This window comes from Centruroides vittatus, unplaced genomic scaffold (assembly GCF_030686945.1).
Source record: "Centruroides vittatus isolate TY-2023 unplaced genomic scaffold, ASM3068694v2 contig_717, whole genome shotgun sequence".
Lineage (NCBI taxonomy): Eukaryota > Metazoa > Arthropoda > Arachnida > Scorpiones > Buthidae > Centruroides > Centruroides vittatus.
In genome coordinates, this window is record NW_027122456.1 from 1,288,672 (window position 1) to 1,312,140 (window position 23,469).

The 23,469-nt window shown below is 33.3% G+C and overlaps 1 protein-coding gene across 6 annotated transcripts in view; it reads right to left on the reverse strand.

Annotated features, from left to right (window-relative positions):
- Positions 1-3,887: 3,887 nt before the first annotated feature.
- Positions 3,888-23,469, reverse strand: part of stumps (DBB domain-containing protein stumps) — a 53,520-nt gene continuing 33,938 nt past the window's right edge. For 5 of the 6 annotated variants that reach the window (XM_067276835.1, XM_067276833.1, XM_067276832.1 and 2 more), the window contains exons 7-14: positions 21,794-21,943; positions 21,547-21,663; positions 20,595-20,773; positions 12,461-12,583; positions 11,158-11,260; positions 10,098-10,186; positions 9,182-9,443; positions 3,888-4,786 (exon numbers count right to left, since the gene is read on the reverse strand). In XM_067276835.1, coding sequence (XP_067132936.1) covers positions 4,107-4,786; positions 9,182-9,443; positions 10,098-10,186; positions 11,158-11,260; positions 12,461-12,583; positions 20,595-20,773; positions 21,547-21,663; positions 21,794-21,943 — 1,703 coding nt within the window. In that variant the 3' untranslated portion in view covers positions 3,888-4,106. The remainder of the gene's footprint in view (positions 4,787-9,181; positions 9,444-10,097; positions 10,187-11,157; positions 11,261-12,460; positions 12,584-20,594; positions 20,774-21,546; positions 21,664-21,793; positions 21,944-23,469) is intronic. The other variant, XM_067276837.1, reaches the window with a different exon arrangement.

Below are 23,469 nucleotides of genomic sequence, written 5' to 3' on the forward strand. Positions count from 1 at the left end.
GCGTGAGAAAATGATGTGACGTTGATGTAGATTGTTTATCTGTTATTATTTTATACATAAAAATACATAAAATGTTAAGGCATTTTTATTAATATGTATGTATATATTAATATATTAAATATATTAATTATATATTAATAAGAATCAACTAATTGGCGCTGCAAGAGATCGGGAGGACTGGAGATCGATTGTTAGCAACTTCCGGCTCAGAGAAGCTACATAGAAGAAGATGATGAAAGTTGTTGTAGAAACAACTTTCATCACAGAAACGATCAGGTGGGTTCAGGTGTCATTCCGACGAGGTGGGTCTTTCCCGACATGCGCAGTCGTGCGCTGGAGGATGTAGTTTCACGTTGCCATCCAACAGGGATTGCCAGACCAGAGATAGAGTTAGCTCCTCCTTCCGGTTGATGCATGTGTCTACCCTACCCAACTGGCGTTGTAGATGCCGTAGCCTCTACCCATCTGAGATGTTCCTGGTGGGGTGTGTTGACGATAACAGTAGCTTTCTCAAATCGTGCCTCGACCTCGGGATCTGACGCATACGTGGCAAGCGCTGTGGTCCGTCTCCTGTGTCGGTTATCCGCCTGTTGCTCTCGTAAACGGGTATTTAAGGAAGGCTTGGTCAAACCGCTGTACAATAAATTCTTCGTTCCATCTGTTGTCTCTGATTGGGATAGAAAAAAAAGGCCAGGGCTGGCTTGTCCTCTGATCCTAGCACGGAGGCATACTAACCCCCAACTAGAACATGTCATTCAAAATACCTCTAGCATCCCTTAATTGTAATGGACTTCAGTTCATTCCCCGCCAACTTTTTGTTGCTTTCCTTTTGCCCTCCCTTCAGCTAGACATACTAGCATTGCAGGAGACGTATTTTGAGAACATGCAAAGAGTTAGGGCCTTTAGACCTAAAATTAGGGGCTATAATAGTTATTATAGTTTCTCCAGGGGTAGGAGTGGAGGAGTTGCACTCCTTGTCTCCTCCAGTATCACAGTCCAACAGTTCGCCAAGGACAGTGATGGACGTATAGCTTGTTTGGATATCGTTAAAAACAAAAACATAAAAAAACTGCTAGGGTTGTTTGTATTTGTGGCCCTACAAGGCCTAGCTTACGTTCTGACTTTTTCCAAATTCTTGGTAGCTATTTGGCTACCAATAGGGACATATTTGTCGTTGGTGATTGGAATGTGATCCTCCGTCCTGATGATAAGGAAGGAGGTAGCTGGTACCCTGATAGTTCTAGAAATAAGCTAGAAGACCTCTTGTGTAATTTTGCCCTTAAGGATGTGCAGCTTGCCGTTTTGTCTGGCTAGTCTATCTTTACTTGGTGTAATGGCAATGGCTCCATCAAGCAAGGTTGGATAGGATGTACTCTAACATCCCATCTTCTGCTTCCAAGAACAAATACCCTGGAAATGGAGAGGGATGACTTTTCCGTCATCCCTCTCCATTTCCAGGGTACTTGGTTCTCGGACCATTCCCTGGTGATGGCAAATTTTAATCTATCCTGTTCTTCAAAACGTAACCGTTTCCGCCTCACCCCTGATATTCTTAGGGATGAGGATTTTCTGTCCCAAGTGGACACACTACTAACCAGCACGCTATCGCTATCCACTGTCAGCCTAGAGGATTGGTGTCAGGTTAAGGGGGAGATTCTCCACCTTGCCCGCTCAACCGATAGGCGCCTTCGCCGCAAGAGGCATTACCGCTTGCGGCTTCTTCAACGCCTCTTGTCTGACTGTCGCTGCAGTAAGGACAACTTTGGGTATATCAAAGGTCTTGTCAAGCAGGCTTCGGCCAGTATCTCAGCCCTTTTAACTAGTAGATTTGAACATGCTTATGAAGGGTGTAATATCTCTTGTCTTAACATCCTGAGGCGCTTCGACTCGAATTTTTTCAGTTATCGCAATGATAAATCCAAATCTAACGTTCTCTCTATTCTAAAGCACGATGGCACTTTAACTACAGATGACCGAGAAATTACCCAGGCGTTCTTTCGGCATTTTTCCAGTTTTTCGCCTCTGATCATGTCCACTCATCCCAATGGGAAGACATGACCAGAGCAGTCCCTACTGCTTACCTTCATCCTTTTCCGGATCTGTTTTCTTAGGATTCAGTGAAATCTGCAATTTCTGCAATGCATGCAGGCAGATCTTCCGGACCTGATTGCTTGCCAGCTGAGTTTTATAGAGTCTTTTCTGATAAATTGTCCTCCCTTCTCCCATTGGTTTATAAGTCTCTGTCTCCCAATGACCCTAGTATATCAAAATTTAACTTGAGTCAGCTCTCAATTCTGCCCAAGTCAGACAACTGACTACCGTCCGCGACTTTTGGCCTTTAACGCTTACCAACGTAGACTATAAGATCTACGCGCGTGTTATTTACAACAAAATTGGTTCCACCCTGGCCCCATGTATTGTTAGTACCCAAACAGGAAGTATTCCCAATAGGTGTATTTTAGATAATCTAAGCTTTATTAGGTTACTTAGTGAGTATTGCTCGAATAAGAAATGGCCATTAGCTTTGCTTTCGATTGACCAATTGAAAGCATTTGACCGTGTTGAACAAGGCTTTCTTTGGCATGTACTAAAAAATTAATGGTGTACCCGACAAGGTACTATCGGCTATCAAAATTATGTATTCTAAGGTTCATTGCCACATTAGTATTAATGGCCATCTCTCTGACCCCTTCCCGCTTGGTAAGGGCTACAGGCAGTGATGTCCTTTGTCTATGTTTCTTTTCTCCTTAAGTATCAACACCCTCTTGGGTGAAATACAAAGGGACTTTAGTATCTCAGGCTACCCTATGCCTGGGTACTTTAAATCAGACTACTATAAGTTTGTGGCCCACGCAGTTGATGCCACTCTTTTTGTGAAGGACAACTGGGCAATCTCCAGAATTTTTGGCCACTTTGACAGATACTCTCAGGCCTCTGGAGCTGTTATAAACAAGGGCAAATCTTTCTTTCTGCCTCTTGTTGGGTCTGTCTCTCTTCCTGCTTGTTTCTCTGACATCCCTGTGAGCCGCAGGGTTAAGATTCTAGGTTTATATTTTGGTGCCGACTTTGGCCGATGCTCTTGCCACTTTAGACTGTCATCAACAAAATGTATTAAAATTATAAATCTTTAGCTGTGTCACAAAACATACATTTTACATCAACCAATATTTTAAACAAGATTAGATAGTGAAATCAATAAAGACACCTGCTACTCTACAGTTTGGGTAAATTAGAAAAATTTACAAGTGTACTGTCCCAGATCTATTGGGTTGTGCTCCTCGCCACTCGGTTGCACCATTGTAGCCCTGGTTGAATCTATGACGGGCACAGTTAACAATCATCTTAATACTTGTAGAATCGAGAGTTAGAATTGAAAAGTGGTTTGTGCAGTTTTGGTGTCATCGACAAGGATTCGGAGTTTGAAAGGGATTTAAAATAGATCAAGTTTCGTTACGTGTAACTTTCTGAACCCGATAAGTAACAAGTCACATCTGCAACAAAAATATTGTTTTTATATTGTAACATTTATTCAAAACATACAGTAATGTTTACAATAGATAATGTTTCTTTTGCATATAACATTAAATAATATTACAAATTACTTACAAAAATTATTATTTGTAAATGTTAATCCTTTGATCTAAGTACTTTAACTATTATATTTAACTTACCATAACAGATTTTGGTAATTTAAAAATGGAATCTAAAATAACAGGATTCGTTATGTATGAAACACAGCAACGTTCTGAAAAATTTATTAAAAATAAACATTTGAAATGTAGTATTTTCTCAAATTAAGCTTAAATTATGCTTAATGGATTTTATGTTAATATATAAATAATTTTTACCTTTAAAAGTTATTTATATTTTAATTAAAGCTCAGTATTTTATCTTACTTTTTTAATCTCATAATTATTCAAGATATTTTTTAAAATGGTTATACTGTAACATGAGATGATAATTATAATAAAATATTCTGAAAATGAACTCTGAACGGTACAAAATGGGCCTTGGATAGTCAGTATCACTGTTTATAACATTGCTATTGACTAAATATTAATTTAAACTAATTATGTATATTACATAAATTTTCCCTATTGTTTGTATTATTTACTTTTAATATCGAATTGAGTTCTAGATGGCAAAGACGTTACTTGTAAATGTCTCTCGGAATTTGGTGACGATATTGGCACCATTACGTTATATGCATTGTCCTCGTCCGAAGGTGGCGGCGGAGGAAGTTCGTCTGGGATGCTCTCGAACTGCTCGTCGTTTACGGGCAAAACGTTATAATAATTGGGTGCACTTTTTTCCTTTTGGTTAATTATTCCTGCATATGTATTGGTTTGTCGAGGTAAAGAATTACTTTTGAAATTCCTCTCGCAACAGAAGGGCTTGGGAATGTCGTAATCTAAATTTCCATTGTTGACGAGATGATCGTCGCCCGACACGAATACTTCTATGTAAGTTGGCTCGTTGGAAGAACTCCGCCTTCTGTGCTGATTCATTTTAGACAAAGATTTAGGAATGTCATAATTTGAATCTTCGTTCTGTAGATGATAATTATCTTTGGCATTACTCTTCTCGACTGGTACCGGTACTGCAGGTATATCATAATAATGGCATTCATCTTGTTCATGCACTGTAGCAGACTGAGAAGATGAACTACCATTCTGTCTTTTGTATACAGTAGGTAGGACTTTGTTCAACGATCTATCTCGTTGATTAGATTCTATATTGAAAATACTTTTTGATGGTTTCTTTGGTGTTGCAGGAAGCTGTTTACCTACACAAAAATTTCAAAACAACTTTTATAATAACAGAATATGATAAATTTATAACATTATTTATATAATTTTGAACCAGTGTTAAATTAATCGATAATTATTCACTATCAATCTAATAAATTAAATATAATTAACTGATATTACTTATAACTAAGTCCCAGATTTTCCGGATCGACAAAAGTGGAGTTTCGGATCCAAAATCGGATTGAGAAGATTGTTTTCGGATTTATGTTTGAAACAAAAAAATAATATAAATAAAACAAAATTATTACATTTTCTTCAGTTATCTGTTTATTAATTAATGCAGTATACAATATTATAAACTGTTTGAATATGACCATGCACATACAAGAAATCTATTAATATTTTCTTCTGTCAGACTGTGTCAACGGTCAGTGAGAATGTTTTTATACAATGAAAAAGTTCTCTCAGCCTCAAACGTAGTCACAGGATAGTATTTCAGCAAAGGTACATTGGCAAGCCCTACATCCTCAGAGATCTCCAATGGGACAGCTATTAATTTAGCAAAGCACAGAAAAACCACTGTTTTCTCCAAAAGTGTCGCCAGCTTCCTGCGAAGTTTGCCTTCACATAAACCAGGAAGGTTATGTATAGAATCCTCTACTGTTTGAAAAATTTTTAGAGATTCTTTAAGTCAACCCTCTTGCCTCTAATACTTCAATGATATCCAGAAAAATGGGCATGGATGTAAACTAGAGAAGCGATTAAATGTGGATTCTCCAAAGCTTCATTAACATCCACAATGAGAGCTTTCTGATTCATATGCCCCATATTGTGACTATGGGAGAGGGTGGCAAAGGAGTATCTGGCAGACGCTCATGCATAGCAGTTCGCATTGTGTCTTTGCAAGTAGTTTCTTGCCAGAACAAATGAGGGCATTTACATTTTAAAGATGTAAAGTGTGATTCAACGTAAAGATGATGTAAAGCAGGGATGGGCAACCCGCGGCCCTCGGGCCGCATGCGGCCCGCAGTAATATTTTTTGCGGCCCGCGTGGCATAAAACGTGAATAAATATATCAATTTCCCAGCTTAATGAGATATTCGACAAAAATTCAAACGTTATTTTCTACAACTTATATTTGTGAAAAGTTTTTTCGCAATGAATTTAGTAAAAATTAAAACAAGAAACCGGCTAACAGATACATCGAAACTAATTTAAAACTAGCAGTGACTGATATTTAACCAAATATTTCCGATATACGAGTATTACGTTTAGATCAGTGCCAGAAGCTATATTAAGTATAGATATGCTAATTTATAATTATATATGAATAAAGAATTGTGATTTACCGACAGTTCCCCCCCTCTTGTGCGGCCCGCGTCAGTTCAAAAGTTTTGAAATGCGGCCCTTACGTAGAAAAAGGTTGCCCATCCCTGATGTAAAGCATGATTCAAGGCAGGTTATGTGAATAAGACTATATAAAAAGTTCTCATCATGCTTACAAACAGAACAGTCTTCTGTACGCACGACATAACTTTAATTATACAACAGCATTACACATTCCTGAATAACTCTAGCATTAGCTCAAAAGATAGTCAAGATGCTAACAATTTTCATTTTCGTCAATTAAAAAAAAAAATCTGAATGTGGCGTAAAGTAATTCAACCTGATAACATTGTTTACAAAAGAACGTTCGAAGGTGTCGCTGTTTTTGTTCCGTAATCCGAAAAATAGTTTTTTGGTTCCTACAATGGCATCAAGGACCACATCAATAAATCAAGCATTTTTCTTTCCTAGGAAAAATGCTTGATTTATTGATTTTGGTTCAAAAAATGTGTTATTTTCAGAACTCTCCTTGGATTCTTGAATAAATCCGGAAAATCTGGGACTACTTATAACTTATTCACTTAGCACTTCAACGTGTAAAGTTATATGTAACTTTTAAAATATAATAATCTATTAAAGAGACTCCAAGTTGGAAACTTCAATTCACTAAATGAGAAACTTTGTATTTTAAAATATTTTAATGTTGAATAAAGATTTTTTAAGTGAAATATTACACTCAAATGGCATACAAAGTATTTATTTTCTGTATATCAGGCAGAAAAGTCTGAAGTTTTATGCTTTATTTTCAAGATAGATTATACTTAAACTTCTTAAATAGTTTTAATAGATATTGAAGAGTTTAGGATTGCATAACTAAAAAAAGCAGAGTAAAATATTGACAAAATTTGCTCATTATGTTACAATAAACAGTGATTTATGTAAATTGAAATTCTAGTATAATAGTCAGATTAATCAAGGAAATTATTAATATATCAAAGTATATTTTTATATATTTTAACAATAAAATTTTTTATAGAAAGCTGATAATGTCATGATATATTTAAACAGCTAGTTGATACCATTCGTGCTAGACAATACAACAATACAACTTAAGTTAGGATTTCTTAGGTAAAATCTTTTTAAAGAAGTGTACAATTTCATAAAATAGGGGAAATGAGGATGAAATTAGAGTAATACCATATTTATGTATGCACAGGCTGCACTTTTTTATCTTAAATTTTTTTTATTAAAATTATGGCTTGGCCTATACTTGAGATAATGAATAATTTTAAAGCTATTTTAAATTTGGTAGGTATCAGGAAGCCACTGAAATTTGATGCTGAATCGTGAGCTCATGTCATGCCATGAAATGTCTTGCCCAACCGTAACTTCCTTTATGTTCATTTTCAGGAATTTTCATATTTTGGGCAATTCTTTGAGCTTCGAACCGAATCATTTCAACAGACATAAAAAATTCACTTGCCCAAATTTCATGGATATATCTCAACAGATTTGCTTCCAGCTTGGGATATTTTGCTATCTTTCTGCAAAAGATGGCTGATTTTGTAATGTTTTTTCAAGAGTGTCCTTTGTTTGAATCATTGCTGCACAGTTTTTTTTTTGTTGGCATAAAACTTTCTTCCTGGTTCTCAATTTACATTTTCTTCTGCATAATGCACCATTTGTAATTTAAACTTCACTGTGTAACTCACTCTCACTACCCATGTTTAACATGCACTGAACAGGCACTTAACAATAAGCATTAACCATCACTTCATTCCTTTTGAATTTGCAATGTCACCATATTTCTGTATATCCACATCTCTACTCTCACCCTCAATGAAATTTTGAGATTTTTATTTTTTTCCAAGTATACTGTTTCAGAAATGGGGTGCAGCTTATACATGCACAAATGTGTTAACTTGTATCACATTTACTTATTTACAGTAAAACTGCATAGTGAGTAAAGTTTTGTCACCAAAATTTTGCATTAAAATTGCTTATATTTTACTATATTGAACACTTCAATATTTTTAAATAAAATACTTTTGTCTTCTAATAAGTAAGAATTTCTATGTACAAGGGAAATGTTTACTCCACATCCACCAACACCAACGGCACAAATTTTGTTTTGATTCAAACTTCTGAATCATTGGCGGTAACAAAATTTTTAACATCCGGGTTTCTGTAATAGAAACTAGACACAACCACAGAGGAACCTTAAACTATTTCTGGTAAGCATTTAAAGTAAACAATTTTTTATTTGAATTTTAAAATATGTTATTGTTCCTTTTCTTGCATTCAATTTTGAGACACCGATATGAAGATCTCCTATACAGATTGAAAACATTAATTAGAATTTTCTGATATTAAATGCTTACCAGAAATAGTTTAAGGTTCCTTTGTTGTTGTGTCTAGTTTCTGTTACAGAAACCCATTGTTTTTGTTTTGTTAAACCTTTTTATTATAGGTTTGCTATGCCACTACTAGGCATAAAAATTTAAAAGTATGAATTTCACACACTTCCCTTTTCAGATCTGGATCTTCTATTAGTTTTTACCCTTTAACATAGCTTCGAGAGCATTGAGTAATCCTTCATCTTGATAAAATTCTCACTAAGAAACAGCACAGTTGGTCCTGTTCTGGACTATCTTATAATAAGCGTAAAAGGAAAAAGAGGAAGTGAAGTTGTTTCTTGACATACAACAACGTAGCTAGGGACTTTTAATAGGATTTTTTCATTGTTTGCCTTGCTGTATTCTATTTATATAGATTCACATATCCTGTACAGAACATATGCGAGGCATGTAATGTGGTGAAATTTAGGGAACATAGGGTTCAATCAGGAAAAAGCTGCAAATGCTGGTCAGTTAGCACTTTCCATTAGACCTGTATTTATACCATTAGGTCATAGCTTGCTACGGGCATCTGTATACCTTTATTTTAGATGACCTGTTAAATTTTTACAGTATAGCCAAAGACCGAACAATAAAATGTTCTAAAATAATTTTCTCTACTTAAAAATGATCAATTATTTTCTATGGACTATACTACTGATATTTTAGTTTCTATAAATATTTTAATGACAATAGTTAAAATTTTACCTGATATTTTATTTATAGTAGCATCAATTTTACTGGCAGGAAGATAACAGTCCATATCTGGTTGAACGTAATCAGGTGAAACCGATTCCATTTTATCCTTTGTAGGCACTGGAGGGAAAACATAGTACGTGTGCTTCAAATTCGGTTTCTTTCTAGCAATCGGAAGAGAGATGGACGGTCGGGGAGGAGGAGCAGGAGGCCTTTCGGACAGTGATTTATTACATACACCACTATTTTGTAAATCTTTTCCCATCATAGAATCCTAAATGATAGATTACAAGTTCTAAATAAATTATTGAGTTATTTTTGTAATTTGAAATTTCATCATTTAAAAATCCTAATGATATTTAATTTTCTTCAACAAAATTATTAAATTCTCATATTCTTATTATAAATATCACTATTCTTCCATTCATTATATACTGTACTATTGCATGCAATGGTATACAGACATGACAACATTGAGCACCTTTAGACTTGACTGACAACATGCTAAAATGTAAATATAATTCTTTAACAATTAGTATTTCGTCATTCAAACAATAAAATTTACAACGCAAAATATTTCTATCAAATGTATTTGTGTACAAGAAGTAAAGAAATAAATAATTATTTCTATAATAAAACTGTAAACTTTTATACTAATATGAAGGAAATCTTATTTTAGTATATGCCAACAGCACTGTAAGATCTAGTCTTATAAAAACTTACTGATAAGGTTATTCATAAAAAATTCAGGAATTATTAGATAACTTTTCATTAAAAATAGTAAAAAATAATAAAAATAATTTAAAAAGTTGTTAGAAATAAATGGATTTGTTTATTATAATAGTTAAACTTTCAAAAAAAAAAAAAAAATCTATACAACATCATGAAGACGAAATCTCCAAATTTACATCTTTTATTACTTTATTACCTTTGAACGATTTACTTCTTCGCAGGAGTCCGAATGATTTCCACTGTCATAAGTGCTTCCTAGACTAAATCTATCGCTCGAGGAGGAACCTAATTATAAAATCAAAAACATTATCACATTAAAAAGTATTTTAACTATAAAATTAAAAAAAAATACCCCAACTTTTTACAAAGCCATAAAAAAATCTATTCTTTTTGAATTACAAAATGTGATAATTTCCATTTGTAACAGTTTCCTAAGTACTTCAAAGGTACTTAAGTCCATTTTCTGAAGAACAGATTACCGAACATTACTTCTTAGAACACAACATTGAAAATGCTGTGTCTTGATTCAAAATTATAAAATCTTTCATTTGATGTTACAATAATTGTCTTTTTATTAAATGCTTTCATTTAACTTTCTTTGTATCCTGTTACAAATCAAATTTCATCCACTTCAATTAAGAAAGAAGACAAACTTTGAAGACATACCTAAGTCTGACAACAATACATTTTAATGATGTTTTAGGAAGGTGGCCCAACTCCCAACATTCTCCCTACCTCAAAATCTGATAAACATAAACGAATTTAATCATGGTACATTGGTGTACATGTGTGTAAATGCTTACTGTGCAGATGCGTTGCCAATTACGCTACCGGACCCTCGGTCCGATCTCCTCTTCTGGCACATACAAGCTAACAATATAACCGTCGACGGTTATTGCAATGCCGGCCGGGGACGCATTCGGCGCCCACGGCGTGCAACTCCCGAGGTACTCGACCGTCCATCGCAAACCCCAGCAAGACATATATAAATAATCAAACATCCTTACTACACCCAATACGTTTAAAGCCATACAACAACCAAAGCCGAATATTATCGGGCTAGACACGGCTATAATACTAATAATTTAATAGACAATTTGGCATTAGAGTTAGGCGTTAGGCGCCATCTCTTCATAAATTTAATAATTATAAATTAATTAAATAATTTACTTTCTTGACTTTCTTGCTTCTCGTAAGTCAAATACCAATAATTCAATAATAAATTTAATAAACATTTTAAAAAATACTATACTTACTGGAACTGCTAACTGAAGATATTGTACTTAAAGTACTAACAGGACGTAAGATGTCGTCTTCAGATTTTTCACTTCTCCCCGGTCTTGCGCAAGAATCCGCAGCCTATTAAAATTTAAATATCAATTAGTATTTAAGTTATTAACGTCAATATTAAAATAATTATGAAATGTATTTAATTAAATGCTGTTGAATGAAATGGTAAAAATTGTAGGCAAAGACTGACAGCTTAAATACAAAACATTAATTTATTACACATTTCCTGAAAAATTACATAAATTAAACAATTAAAATTTATTGGCAACTGTTAAAGTCAGTGGAGATGGAAATTAATTTAAGCCGCTGGTTTCGTAAAAATCAGCAGCTTGAATCAATTATCCAATAAGTAACATTTTCTAATTTTGAATTTTGAGCCTTTGTTTAGGCCATTCCTATTCTAATTAAAGTGGTAGCAGAATCATTAGTATAAATACACATGCTAACTATTCTTTGAATGCTAACTATTCTAAAATATAAACACAAATTCAAAATTAATGCCAATTTATTAAAATATTTTTCAAGTTTATATAGTAAAATCTGCGTTTTGTAATCAGATATTATCATCGGCTATTTACTGTTATCAAAATTAGTAAGTCCCAAAATGTATAAACTAAATACATTGTAATAAAACCAACCACTGCCGTATGCCATCGAGCTATATAACAAGTATATTAATAATAAATTACCAATGTGAACAATCTATAAACAATATTGTTTGCTTATATAATTTCTTACATGGAAGAAATTTATATAAATATTAAACTGAATGGGAACAAAGAATACAGAACTATATTCTTTATTATTTAATTTAAACAGGTGTGATAGTCACGCGAGTGTACAATAGTCCACAAGAGGCAGTACACAAAAAAAAAAAATAAACAAGAATTATTTTTTTTTTACGTGATTAACCATCAGATTGGGTTGTTGTATATGTTATTATACAGAGAGCCAGATGTACTGTACAAAGTGGAAAATATATCAGCCTGCTATTCTGAAGGACCCCGATTTGAGTTAAAGCTAAATATTCAGAAATTTTCATGGATAATTTCATCTAAATACACCAAGCTCTTCATCACTAAGTAGTGAAGGATAAAGCTTACTGTAGCTGAACCCCCGACGACCACAAAAATCACCCTTCTAATACCCATAGAATGGAAAAATTATAATAATACAATAAAATAATTTATTACACAATACTTATTTTATATAATTATTTATAATACTAATAATGTAAACATCTCAAAATAAATATCGATAAAAACTAACCTTTATTTTTCGATCCTTTTTACCTAAAACGTTAGATATTAACTGCCTTAATTCAGAAAATCCACGCGACTTCTTCATCTGTTTTGATTTTTGCGATTCTTTATATAATTTTCTCCAACATTCCTAAAGAAACAGTTTATTTCATATTTTATTAATATTAAAATGAGGAAAATTCATCATCAATAACCCCACTTCCTACTGAAAAACATATCAAAATAAAAAATATTTCAATTATATAAAAATGACTGCTGTTTCTTAAAATAAAATTCTTTATATTCAACACTTTTATACATTAATAAAATAAATATTAGTATTTGTTTCCTTATTCCTCTTATGTATACATGTTTTTACAGCAAATAATAAAGCCGACAAGTTGATGAAAATTCATTAAATATAAAATAAATGCTTACGACAACATACTTTAACCGAATCTTTTGACTGACAGTTGACAAAGATTAGTCAAGTTTATCGTTGATACTTATTGTTACCTTAATTTCGTCATTTGCACACAATAGATTTTACTGTTGTCTAGTTAGTCTTGGCATTTTCAAGTTCAACTATTCATCTTCAAAATTAACTAGATAACATTTAAGGCAAGTACACATGGTAGAAAACTTAAGAAATCAGCAATGACAAATAGTTCCATTACTCATCTGTTTTGATTTTAACCAATGACTAATATCAGTTTCAGAATCAGTCTGCCCTAGGCAATATTCCAATTCCCAGCCTGCATGTTTTAATTTGGACAGGTATCAAATCATCTTGTCACTTTGACTAATACAAGCAATGCACGTGCATTAAAAACAAATAATAATATAGGCAACTGTTAGAAAAAAGGAAAAATTATTTGGTTATTTCTTGTTTATTCTTTATGTAGCAATGGACACATGCCCCTAGGCAATTTTCTATGATACCTAGTGGTAATACTGGCACTAGAGATAACTGATAACATGATTTCCAGTTTATTGTTGTATCTCATTATCGTAATTTTTGTCACTTATGCATTGATCCTTGAACATTCACAGCTAATGAACTTTGGTATTTGCCGAATGCTGAGCTAACAAATCTACTCAATGATGGCCAACACTGAGTAGATTCATTCCCTTTGATTCGGCACAATATACTCCAGAAATGAGAAATGCTGAATAATGAATACTTGTTGAGCAAAATCACAAGTAAATCATCCATACTACTTGGTATTGACCAAATATTTGCTCAGCATTCAGTGAATACTGAATGTGTGGAAGCTACCTTAAGATAAAACTTAAAAATACATAATGTAATTTATAATTTGATTTTGAATCTAGTCTGAGAATCTGAAATTATTTGATTCAATTCCAACAATCAGAATGAGATGTGTTTTAAATTTGTTTTATTTTAACAGATGTTAAAATATTATTTTGTTGCAAATAATCATTTAACTTTATTGTTTTTGAGAAAAATACACTAATGAGGGAAAGGGAACTTCCTTTCTGTTGAAGGAGATAACATCACTTCCCTTGAAAGTGATAGCAAACTTGAGATCTTCACACATCCCATTGCAAAATTCACCCTGACTTCCATCATGCGTCAGAAACATGGAGCAATTTTCATTCTCATTGGAGAGAATTTCCATATAAAAGAGAGGAGTCACCTCCAAAGAGTGTTCTGGCTTCCTCTCATTCTTATTCTCAAAACCTTTAATTTTTGCCACCGAAAGAAAAGACACTCGTCAAAGTTGCACAAGTATTGTATGATATAGCATGGTAATATATTTACATTATGTAAACTCTCTCTCTCTCTCTCTAGATTAGGTAGTGGGTTAAATTCAATAATCTTCTTATGCTTTGTATTCGATGTTACGAATTAGTGTTATCTTGGTATAAACCGAACTCCATATTTAATGTTAAATCTTCTTTTTGTTTAAATAAATTTACCGTTTTATTTTCTAAACTTTTGTTCAGATTACTTTAAGTGCCTAACTCCATCATAAGCTCACAAATACACGTAAATCATTTATAACGAAAACCCTCCTAAAATTCCAGTTCAAATGTATGAGTTCAGCCACTTGGAATATAACTAATTATCTCATGTCTTAGTCCACAATTAAGACTAAGTGGTGTCAAGACCCTAACAGGGAAAGATTTCATGGATCTTTCTTTCATTTCATCTCATTTATCATCCTGTATGTGGAGAAGGAGTTGTCCCAGAATTCCCCATTCTCACACTAGTGGTTAAACAGAAAAGGCGTTTTCATTAAGTTATATACAGTAGACCCCCCTATAACACAGTAGATACGTTCTGTGTTATATGAATCCGTGTTGTACGAGTCAACAAGTCACTTAAATACATGAGCCAATCACAGCCCAGCAGATGTGCAATTTAGGGGCTACGGCTGTTTGAAAGGTTTTCTTCCATAAAATTAATTGATTCTAGACTAATTTCTCAACATTTCCAAATCACATATAATTTTTTGGGAATAATCCATATAAACTATGCTATAAACAAAAAATTGTAGGATTACTTACCGAGTGTGCACCGTTTTGACAATGCCATTGCTTAAGTTTGTTTTCGTTGCAGAGTGGCTCGTGTTTCCTAATAAGTTATTTTTCTGCGAAAAATTCGCCGAACTTTGGAAACATCATTAATATAAATATAACTTTTATGGCCGTTAAATAATAAATGGTTTTTTAGTAGGTCTGCTGCTCATTTAAACTCAACGGTTTGTACAATATCCGCTATTGGTTCAGATTCGACCAATCCTGTCGCGACACGAGTCGGCGATGACGTTTTACCGTGTTATACGAGTCTCTTTTAGCATGTTATATGAACACGGTCGCAATTTTTTTGCCGTGTTATATGAACCCGTGTTATAGGGGGTCTACTGTAATTAAAGAATATTTATGATAAAGAAGCTGCAAAATTATAATTTCATGATATACAATATCACAGAAATTTAAAAGTTATATCTTGAATGTGAATTCATATTTGTTAACATTTCATACTTGGAAAATATTTAAACTATTATAAATTATTTACAAATCGTAAATTATAACTAAATCATGTATTCAAATTCAAAATTAACCATTAATTATAGCTGCAATTAAAAATAATTTAATTAAAAAGAAGATATTTAATTCGGAAGTTATTCTATTGTAATTACAAGGAATACATAAATTTAAAAAATATATTATTTGATTCAATATAAGAGTACTGTTGGCATACTTTGAATGTAATTAAATTATTCAAATTTAAATATATTAATTCTCATCAAACAAAGACCAATTTATAATCCAACTCCAGTATGGAGTAAAGGTCATTAGCCATACTGGAGTTAAGAATTTATCATGCAATTTATGGTTGAAATCAGGGGCCATATTCTGGTCACCGTCTCTGGTCTCTCATCTCTCACAAGCCGGTCGCTGATTGGCTAATCCAAATGATTAGCCAATCAGCGACCGGCTTGTGAGAGATAGTGACCAGAATATGGCTCCTGATCAGCATCAATGTGACATGGCATTGGCATCAGATTTCCAAATTGAGCACTATTTGACTTTAAAGTTGTGTCTTGTAATTGGAACTCATATTGCAAAAAAAGTGGAGTAAGTTAATAGTAGATTTGAATGTGAATAGTTTGATATTTAATAAAACTACAACAAAATAAAAACATATAGTGGAACCATATTACTGCAGTTCCCTGCTACACTGGAGTGTAAAATGGTCTTAATACAGTCAAACCTGTTTTTATGCGCTCTTTTTATGTGCGATTTTTATTTGTGTGATTTTTTTATAGCGAATTTTTAATTTGTGCGGTATAGTTGGCGACTAGTCTCGTGCGATTCGTCATGTCTTACGTTGACTTATTATAGCTAAATAAACTTATTATAGCATAAATGCACTTATTATAGTAATATTATTGCATGAATATGCGAAAAATGAAATAATTTACTTTTTAAGTCAACAAAACACCACCTGGACAAAAATATGTAAAACAGACGATAGACCAGACGATGCAGTCAAGTGCTGACATCTGTTGTCAATAAATTCTATTTCGTACGGTTTTGAGTTATTTTCTATGTGAGACTTTTTTTATGCGGTCCCTGTTGACCGCATAAAAAAATTATTTTTTTAATTGTGTTGCGAAAACTATTATTTACAGCCATTCGTGAAGTTTCGTGAGATTTTTTTTAATGCGTTTTTTTTAATGCGGTCCCTATCCCCCGCATAAAAACAGGTTTGACTGTACTTTGAAATACTAATCAAGAGTCCATGTGAAAGCAAATTAAGTCTTTTAAATATGGAATTAAAATTGATTTATTATGCAAAATATACTTCATATATAACACTTTTCAGTTCAATTTATATATTAATTTAGAAAATTTTAATTAGAATAAACAAGATTTGATCCTAATTCACTTTCAGATAAATTCCTCATCTCATTAAGGAAGTTACTATACATTAATTATAACAACTTACAAAATTATGAATTATGAGAGAAAAAATTTTACAAACATTACCATTTATGATGAATTTATTTACTTTTTGTATAAACAAATTTATAAATAAATAAATTGAAATGTTGTTTAAACTTTATGGAAATTAAATACAATATCTTACCATTGGAATTATAGTTATAATATTATTTAGGATCACCCATAAATTATGTAACACTATTTTTATATTTTCAACTATCATTTCACCTTATGTATTGCTCCATAACACTGTCATACTTACATACCCACCTGCAAAAATTACATAATGCATATCCTCAATCAACTCCTTACCTGTACTAAAGAATAAAGCATAGCATAGGGGTACTAAACATTACATCATTTTATTAGTTATATGTATAACATACAAAGAAGTGACAAACAGTATTGCTATGTAAGGCTATTTTTCTTTTGGAAAATTAGACAATGAAAATTATACATACATACATACATACATATATACAAGATACACTTTGTCTGTACACAAGGTGTTTAGCTGGCAGAAAAGAGGGTAAGGGAAAGGGAAAGGGAAAGGGGAAGAGAAGAAAGAGGCAGTGGCCTAGCTAGGATTCTCCAGGCCCAGTGCAGAACCAGATTTGTGGGCCCCGAAAAAATTTTTCGGGTCTTTTTTTTTGTGATTTTGGGGCCCCCATGGGCCTATCATTTTCCAGGGGTCCGGTGTGCACCACACCTACCACATCCCTCTAGCTACGCCACTGAAGTAGGGTAAGGAGATAGATAGTAGAGAAAGGTGGGATCCCTCTGAATGACATATGCATAGCTACAGTACCCTCTACGTTCAATGTTGACATGTAGTTTCTAGGCTGGCCGTAGTCCCCGAAGTGTCTAAAAGAAAACCTGAGTGTAGAAAACACCAATGATTCAGTGCCACCACAAATAGCTAGGTGTAGAAGTTAGTGCCAAGTGGCTGTTAGTAGGAAGACTTATAACTACATAATACTAATGAAACTGAACATGAGCGCAAATCTTAATACTATTTAACAGCTAGACAGTAGCACAAAAAACAAATGAACATAATGACAAACCAGACAAAATGAATGGACCAATAGACGATAAATGAGCAAGACCCCAATAATTTTTTGGTTTTTTAAAAATTTATTTATTTATTTAAGTTGTTTTTAATTTTTTTTTAAACATTAACTTACTCACTAACTAAACTAACCTATCATAACCTAGGACGAACCTAATCAGACGACTAAAGCCTACAAACCCTAATCTAATTTAACCTAACCTAGTATAACCTAAACAGAAAACAAGCTAAGAGTCCCTAATCTAACTTTCAACTAGGACCAACTTAAACTAACTGAATTTAGACTGAAAAAGAAGATGGAAAATAAGAATTAAATACAAAGTTGAAAGGCAGCTATATACCGACAGTTGAAACAAAGCAAGAGAAAGGTGATTGCCATCCATGCCCCCAGAGTGAGTGCTATCAAGAGCCCCACTAAGGGAAATGAATGCAAGTAGATGATGGAACATTGTATGCATATGAATGAGTTGGTGCAGGTTGCAAGGTCAGTTGTACCTTTAAAGAATAGCAGCTCTCATTAAACTATCCCTAATATGATTATACCTATTACAGCAAAAAACTAAATGAAGTGATTAGCGGATATTGCTACTACAGGTGATAAAATAAAGAAATTTTACTGAATTAACTCTCATTACTGTGCCAATACGCCAGTACAAGGTCCTATTAATAAATAACGTCCACGTAGACGACTTTAAATGATAATAAAAATAAATGAAGTGATGTTTGGTCCTCCTGAATACCGCAATCACATTGTGGATTATCCCCAAGGTTAAATCTATGCAAGTATTGCTTAAAGTTGCCATGTCCTGTAAGTAGCCGAGTGAGGGTGTAACTAGGGTAAAAGTGGCAAAGAGTTGCAGTAGTGTCAACCTTGGAGATGAAAGTGTAGGTGAGCCTACCAGTGGTGTCATGGTGCCAGCTGTCTTGCCAGAGAATGAAGATTTGCTTCTTGAAGTGATTGTTGATGTACAAGGTAGGAATGTAACTGAAAGTACTTGTGTGGCAAGATGGTCAACAGTCTCATTGCCGAGAACCCCCGCATGACCAGGGATCCATTGGAAATCTATTCTAGTGTTGTTGTCTAAGTGTCTGAGGATGTGATGTATGAGATGGATGAGTTTTAAGTGGCTATCAGACTTTGCAATCCTGTGTAAAGCTACCCTACTGTCAGAATAAATGAGATAGTGTAAGCAGTGTCTTTTGTCCTTCCTATGCCTAATGTGAATTAAGCTCATATAAATAGCTAAAGTTTCTGCCTGTGGTATTGAGCAGTGTGTACCTAGACAGACGCAAGCGTTATGAAGCTCATGGCCTAAGTCGGAGTAAACTACAAAAACGGTACCCACTTTTTCACCCATCTGTCAGCATAAATACTAAATATGGGATGATCACCTGGATCTTCAAAGTAAACGTCAGGGGCAAGCTGGTGGAGGGGTGGTAATCGTAAGTCGGGAGGTTATTTTTGTCGATGCTGAATTTTTTGATATCATCAATCAAGATCAGACTGGAGGAATTTTACCTACTCTAATCATTTTGTCAACATCCAAGTTGCTATAATCTTGCCAGTGATTCTGATGCAGGGCTCTATGCTTGCGTAGTGCCCTGAGTACGCATGTGATCCTATAAATCATTACACCATCTAACACTTTTCTCAGAGTTGGGAGAAGGCAGATCGGCCTGTATTTTTTGTAAGTATTAGTGCTGGTGAGTTTGAGAATCAATTCGACACTAGCCTTTTTCCACTGAGTAGGAAAAAGGCCAGTGTTCAAGCACACATTGAAGAGAATTACAAATGCTGTAGGATTGGCCTCAAACATGGGTTTATTCTTCCTAGTGGTTATGCTATCAAGACCTGGGGTTTTGTTATTGGTGAGCGAACGAATGGCAAACGAAACCTCAATGTAGTTGAAGTTATGGTTATTGTCTGTGTTAGGCGAAGTGAGTGTAGAACTTCTTATGACAGCTTGTGTACTGTCATCCTGCTGTGGGTCATCCAAAGGGTAAAGATTAGTGAGAATGTGCATGATAGTTTCCTCCATGTTGTTAGCATAATGAAAATTATAATCAAATCTGAGTTGTTGCTATTTGGTGAAAAAACTACTAGTAGCACTACATATATATAATCCCTACATATTTAACAAATAACACCAGTCAATTTAAAGACTCTATCCCTATGTAATGCTTCTGTAAACATCTCCATCTCCTTGTAACACATCATAATGATTACCTGCATACTCACCCATTCACATCTATGATACATAATTTATGCACATGCCCTTATTGAACATAATTATATTTTAATCAATAAACAAAAACAGTTATAAATTTTGCTTTAAACTCTTTATTTTTGAAAGATATTATCAGTAGACTGAACGGTTAAGGTGCATCCTACTGCTCCGGAGAACCCAGGATTGAATCCAGGTGGGTTGAAAAACCTTAAGAATTTTTTGGGGATTGATCCAGATATGTTGGGCACACCTCTCACTACTGGTTGTCCCATTTTGGGCTTGACCAAACCCATAATGGGCTTGCTTGCTAAGGCCCTCTTAGTGGTCCATAGAGTAGAAAGAGCCAAACATTAAAAAAAATCAAAACATTAAAACAGTACACAAACCTTTGTTTCATCCAAAGAATCTTCATACTTGTGTCTCCAGCTATGGTAATGATTTATTACTTCAGATAATGGTTTGCCATATTTGTAAGATTCTAAAATTTTAGCTAATTCTTGTTGACTCTCCGACAGAACATTCTCTTTTATTGTATAATTTTCTAACTTTTCCTCTTGAACATTATCTAATAAAAGATGATTTTACAATTATAAATTTTTATGGAAAAAACATTTACTTTTATATAAGATTCTTCTATCGTATAATGAAATTTAATAAATAAACTTTTTCTTTTTCTGAATTTTATAAAACTCTCATATAAATTTGCATATCATCTATTTGGAATTAGCTGAATATTTTTGGCATTTTAATGGTATTTTGTCCTGTATATTACATCACTGATCTCACTAAACGAGTTTGTGCTATGCTTATGCTCTCAATAAATTTGTGTGTTACTTCTATAATTCAAGATTAAGGATGAATTGTAATAGGAGCCAACCAACATAGATGACAAATGAGAATAATGTTCTAATTTGAATTAGCTATAATAAACTATGAGATTAAAATAAACCCAAATTGCTCACAATAGACTTCTTCAGAATGAAAGAAGTAGAATAACCAAGGAAGGTTAAGGTTATTCTGCTTCCTTTGTTTTGAAGACCATCATAAGCAATTCTTTGGTTAATAAAACAAGAAAACAAAGTCATGATCTCCCCACATATGAAGCACATCTGAACAAAATTTTTAAAATAAAAACCAATATAAAAACCTATAAAAATAACAAAGACGAGTCTTATTAACCAGAAACTGAATGATAATTTGAAGAAAATTTTTGTAAAAACTTGGAATTATTTGAAGAGGATGAGTCATAAACCTAAATTTCTTAGAATGTGACTTTGCTCTTCAATTAGGGAAATAATTACCTTACCAAATGAAACAAGTAAATGATTTGGCTCTCACCTGTTAAATTTTCCAAAGAATCTGAAGAATTATCAATTGATAAACTACTAAGATTATCTAAGAGTTCTTTCGAAGTATCTAAACCCAAGAGTAGCTTTTTATGAGGTTCCAAATTATCTGTAATAAATGTAATACAATTAATCTTTTAAAACATTATTTTATTTAAAAAATACGATTGGTGTTTAATTAAAAAGAAAATAGAATTTTCTAATATTTAATTAAAGATTGGATTTGTGATTAAACATACCAACATCGGCTGGCTTGAAACCAAGCATTCCTAAGTAATCATTTTCTGCTGAAGAGGAGGAGGAGGTACATGATTTTTGGACGTTAGGAACAGGTATGGGATTGGGAAGTGGGACATCGTACAGGGAACCAGGACATTCTTTCATTTGTTCTGAGAGAAAATTTTTAAAATAAAAACCAAACAAAATTTGATTTTAATTCTGTATATTAAGTTATATAGGATGAACCACTTAAACTTCAGAATATTATAGAATACTTAAAGTGAATTAAATGTAGCAAATGTTTTTATCAGAGCCAGATTTATCAACAGCTTGAGACCTACTTTCTTTTTTCGAAATCGGTCTTGAATGCTGATCAATACGATCAAATCTGCATGTAGTGTCATAGTTGTAATGGGTAAACAATTCAGACAGGAGAATAAATTCCCCAGGCAGTTGCCAAATATTTGTTTTCACATCTCTATATACAAATTTATAATTATAGGTTGACCTTGAAACAACGTCAGAGGCAAAAACATGACAAGCATGGACACGTCAACTAGAAAAGTGAAGTTAGCCTTAGTCTGACATCATGTAGGTTGGGAACAGTGGTCCAGCGTTGTGTTGCCAACCACCACAAGCTTAATCACTAACATTATGAGGGCCTTGTTTAATTCTCAAAGATAATTTATACATATTGCCCATTATTATTTAATGAAGAAAGAAAAGCCTCTTGTATGTTATAGCACAAGGCCACAACAAATCTAAATCTGGCTCTGGTTATTATTATTTAAAATATAATAACTAAAAGTCTCTGAGTAAATATATAATTTTTTAAATTACAATGAACTACGTGCTATTAATAAAATTAAAATAAACATTTATTCAAAGACTTTCAATATTTTCAGAAAACACATCTGAACAATAACTTTTATATTATATAGGAATATAACAAATTAATAAAAAAATATTTTATACTAATATATACAAAAATATAAATTTATTATTGCTTGAAAACTAGCACTTCCATTTGATGTTAGAACTATCATTATACATAAACCAAAATCTACAAATTCAGTAATTAATTTAAAATAATTGCGATATAATAGCCCGACATAATCCGGTAGTTGTTAGCGTATTACGAACTACCGTTATTTTACTCAATGAAATTACAGTTTCAAATAAAATCTTCATGCTTCGTTTATTTTTATTACACATAATTTTCATTTTTAGGATGCAATAAATGTTAAAAAAGTGAGACAGGATATGCACGAATGACATTTGCAGATAACACAAGACCACCACGAATGAGGCGGCAAACAGATTATCTGGAGATCATTATTTCCTTTGAATTCTCCAATTCTCTCCAATATATATACAGATCTATGCCAATGTGCACATCTGATAATTATAAGTATACATATGGTATATAAAGTTGAGGTTAATGTTACCCTTGGTGCCAAGATGGCGGCTCGTCTCTGATTCCAACAAGGAAACAGTGGGACGCACATTCTAACCCTAACCTATTCTAATAAATTACCATAATTATTAGCAACCAAATTATTAGAATAGGTTAGGTTAGGTTAGAATGTGCATCCAACTGTTTCCTTGCTGGAATCAGAGACGAGTTGCCATCTTGGCACCAAGGGTAACATTAACCAAAGTTGATAAACAATTATATTACTTAGGTTAAAGAATA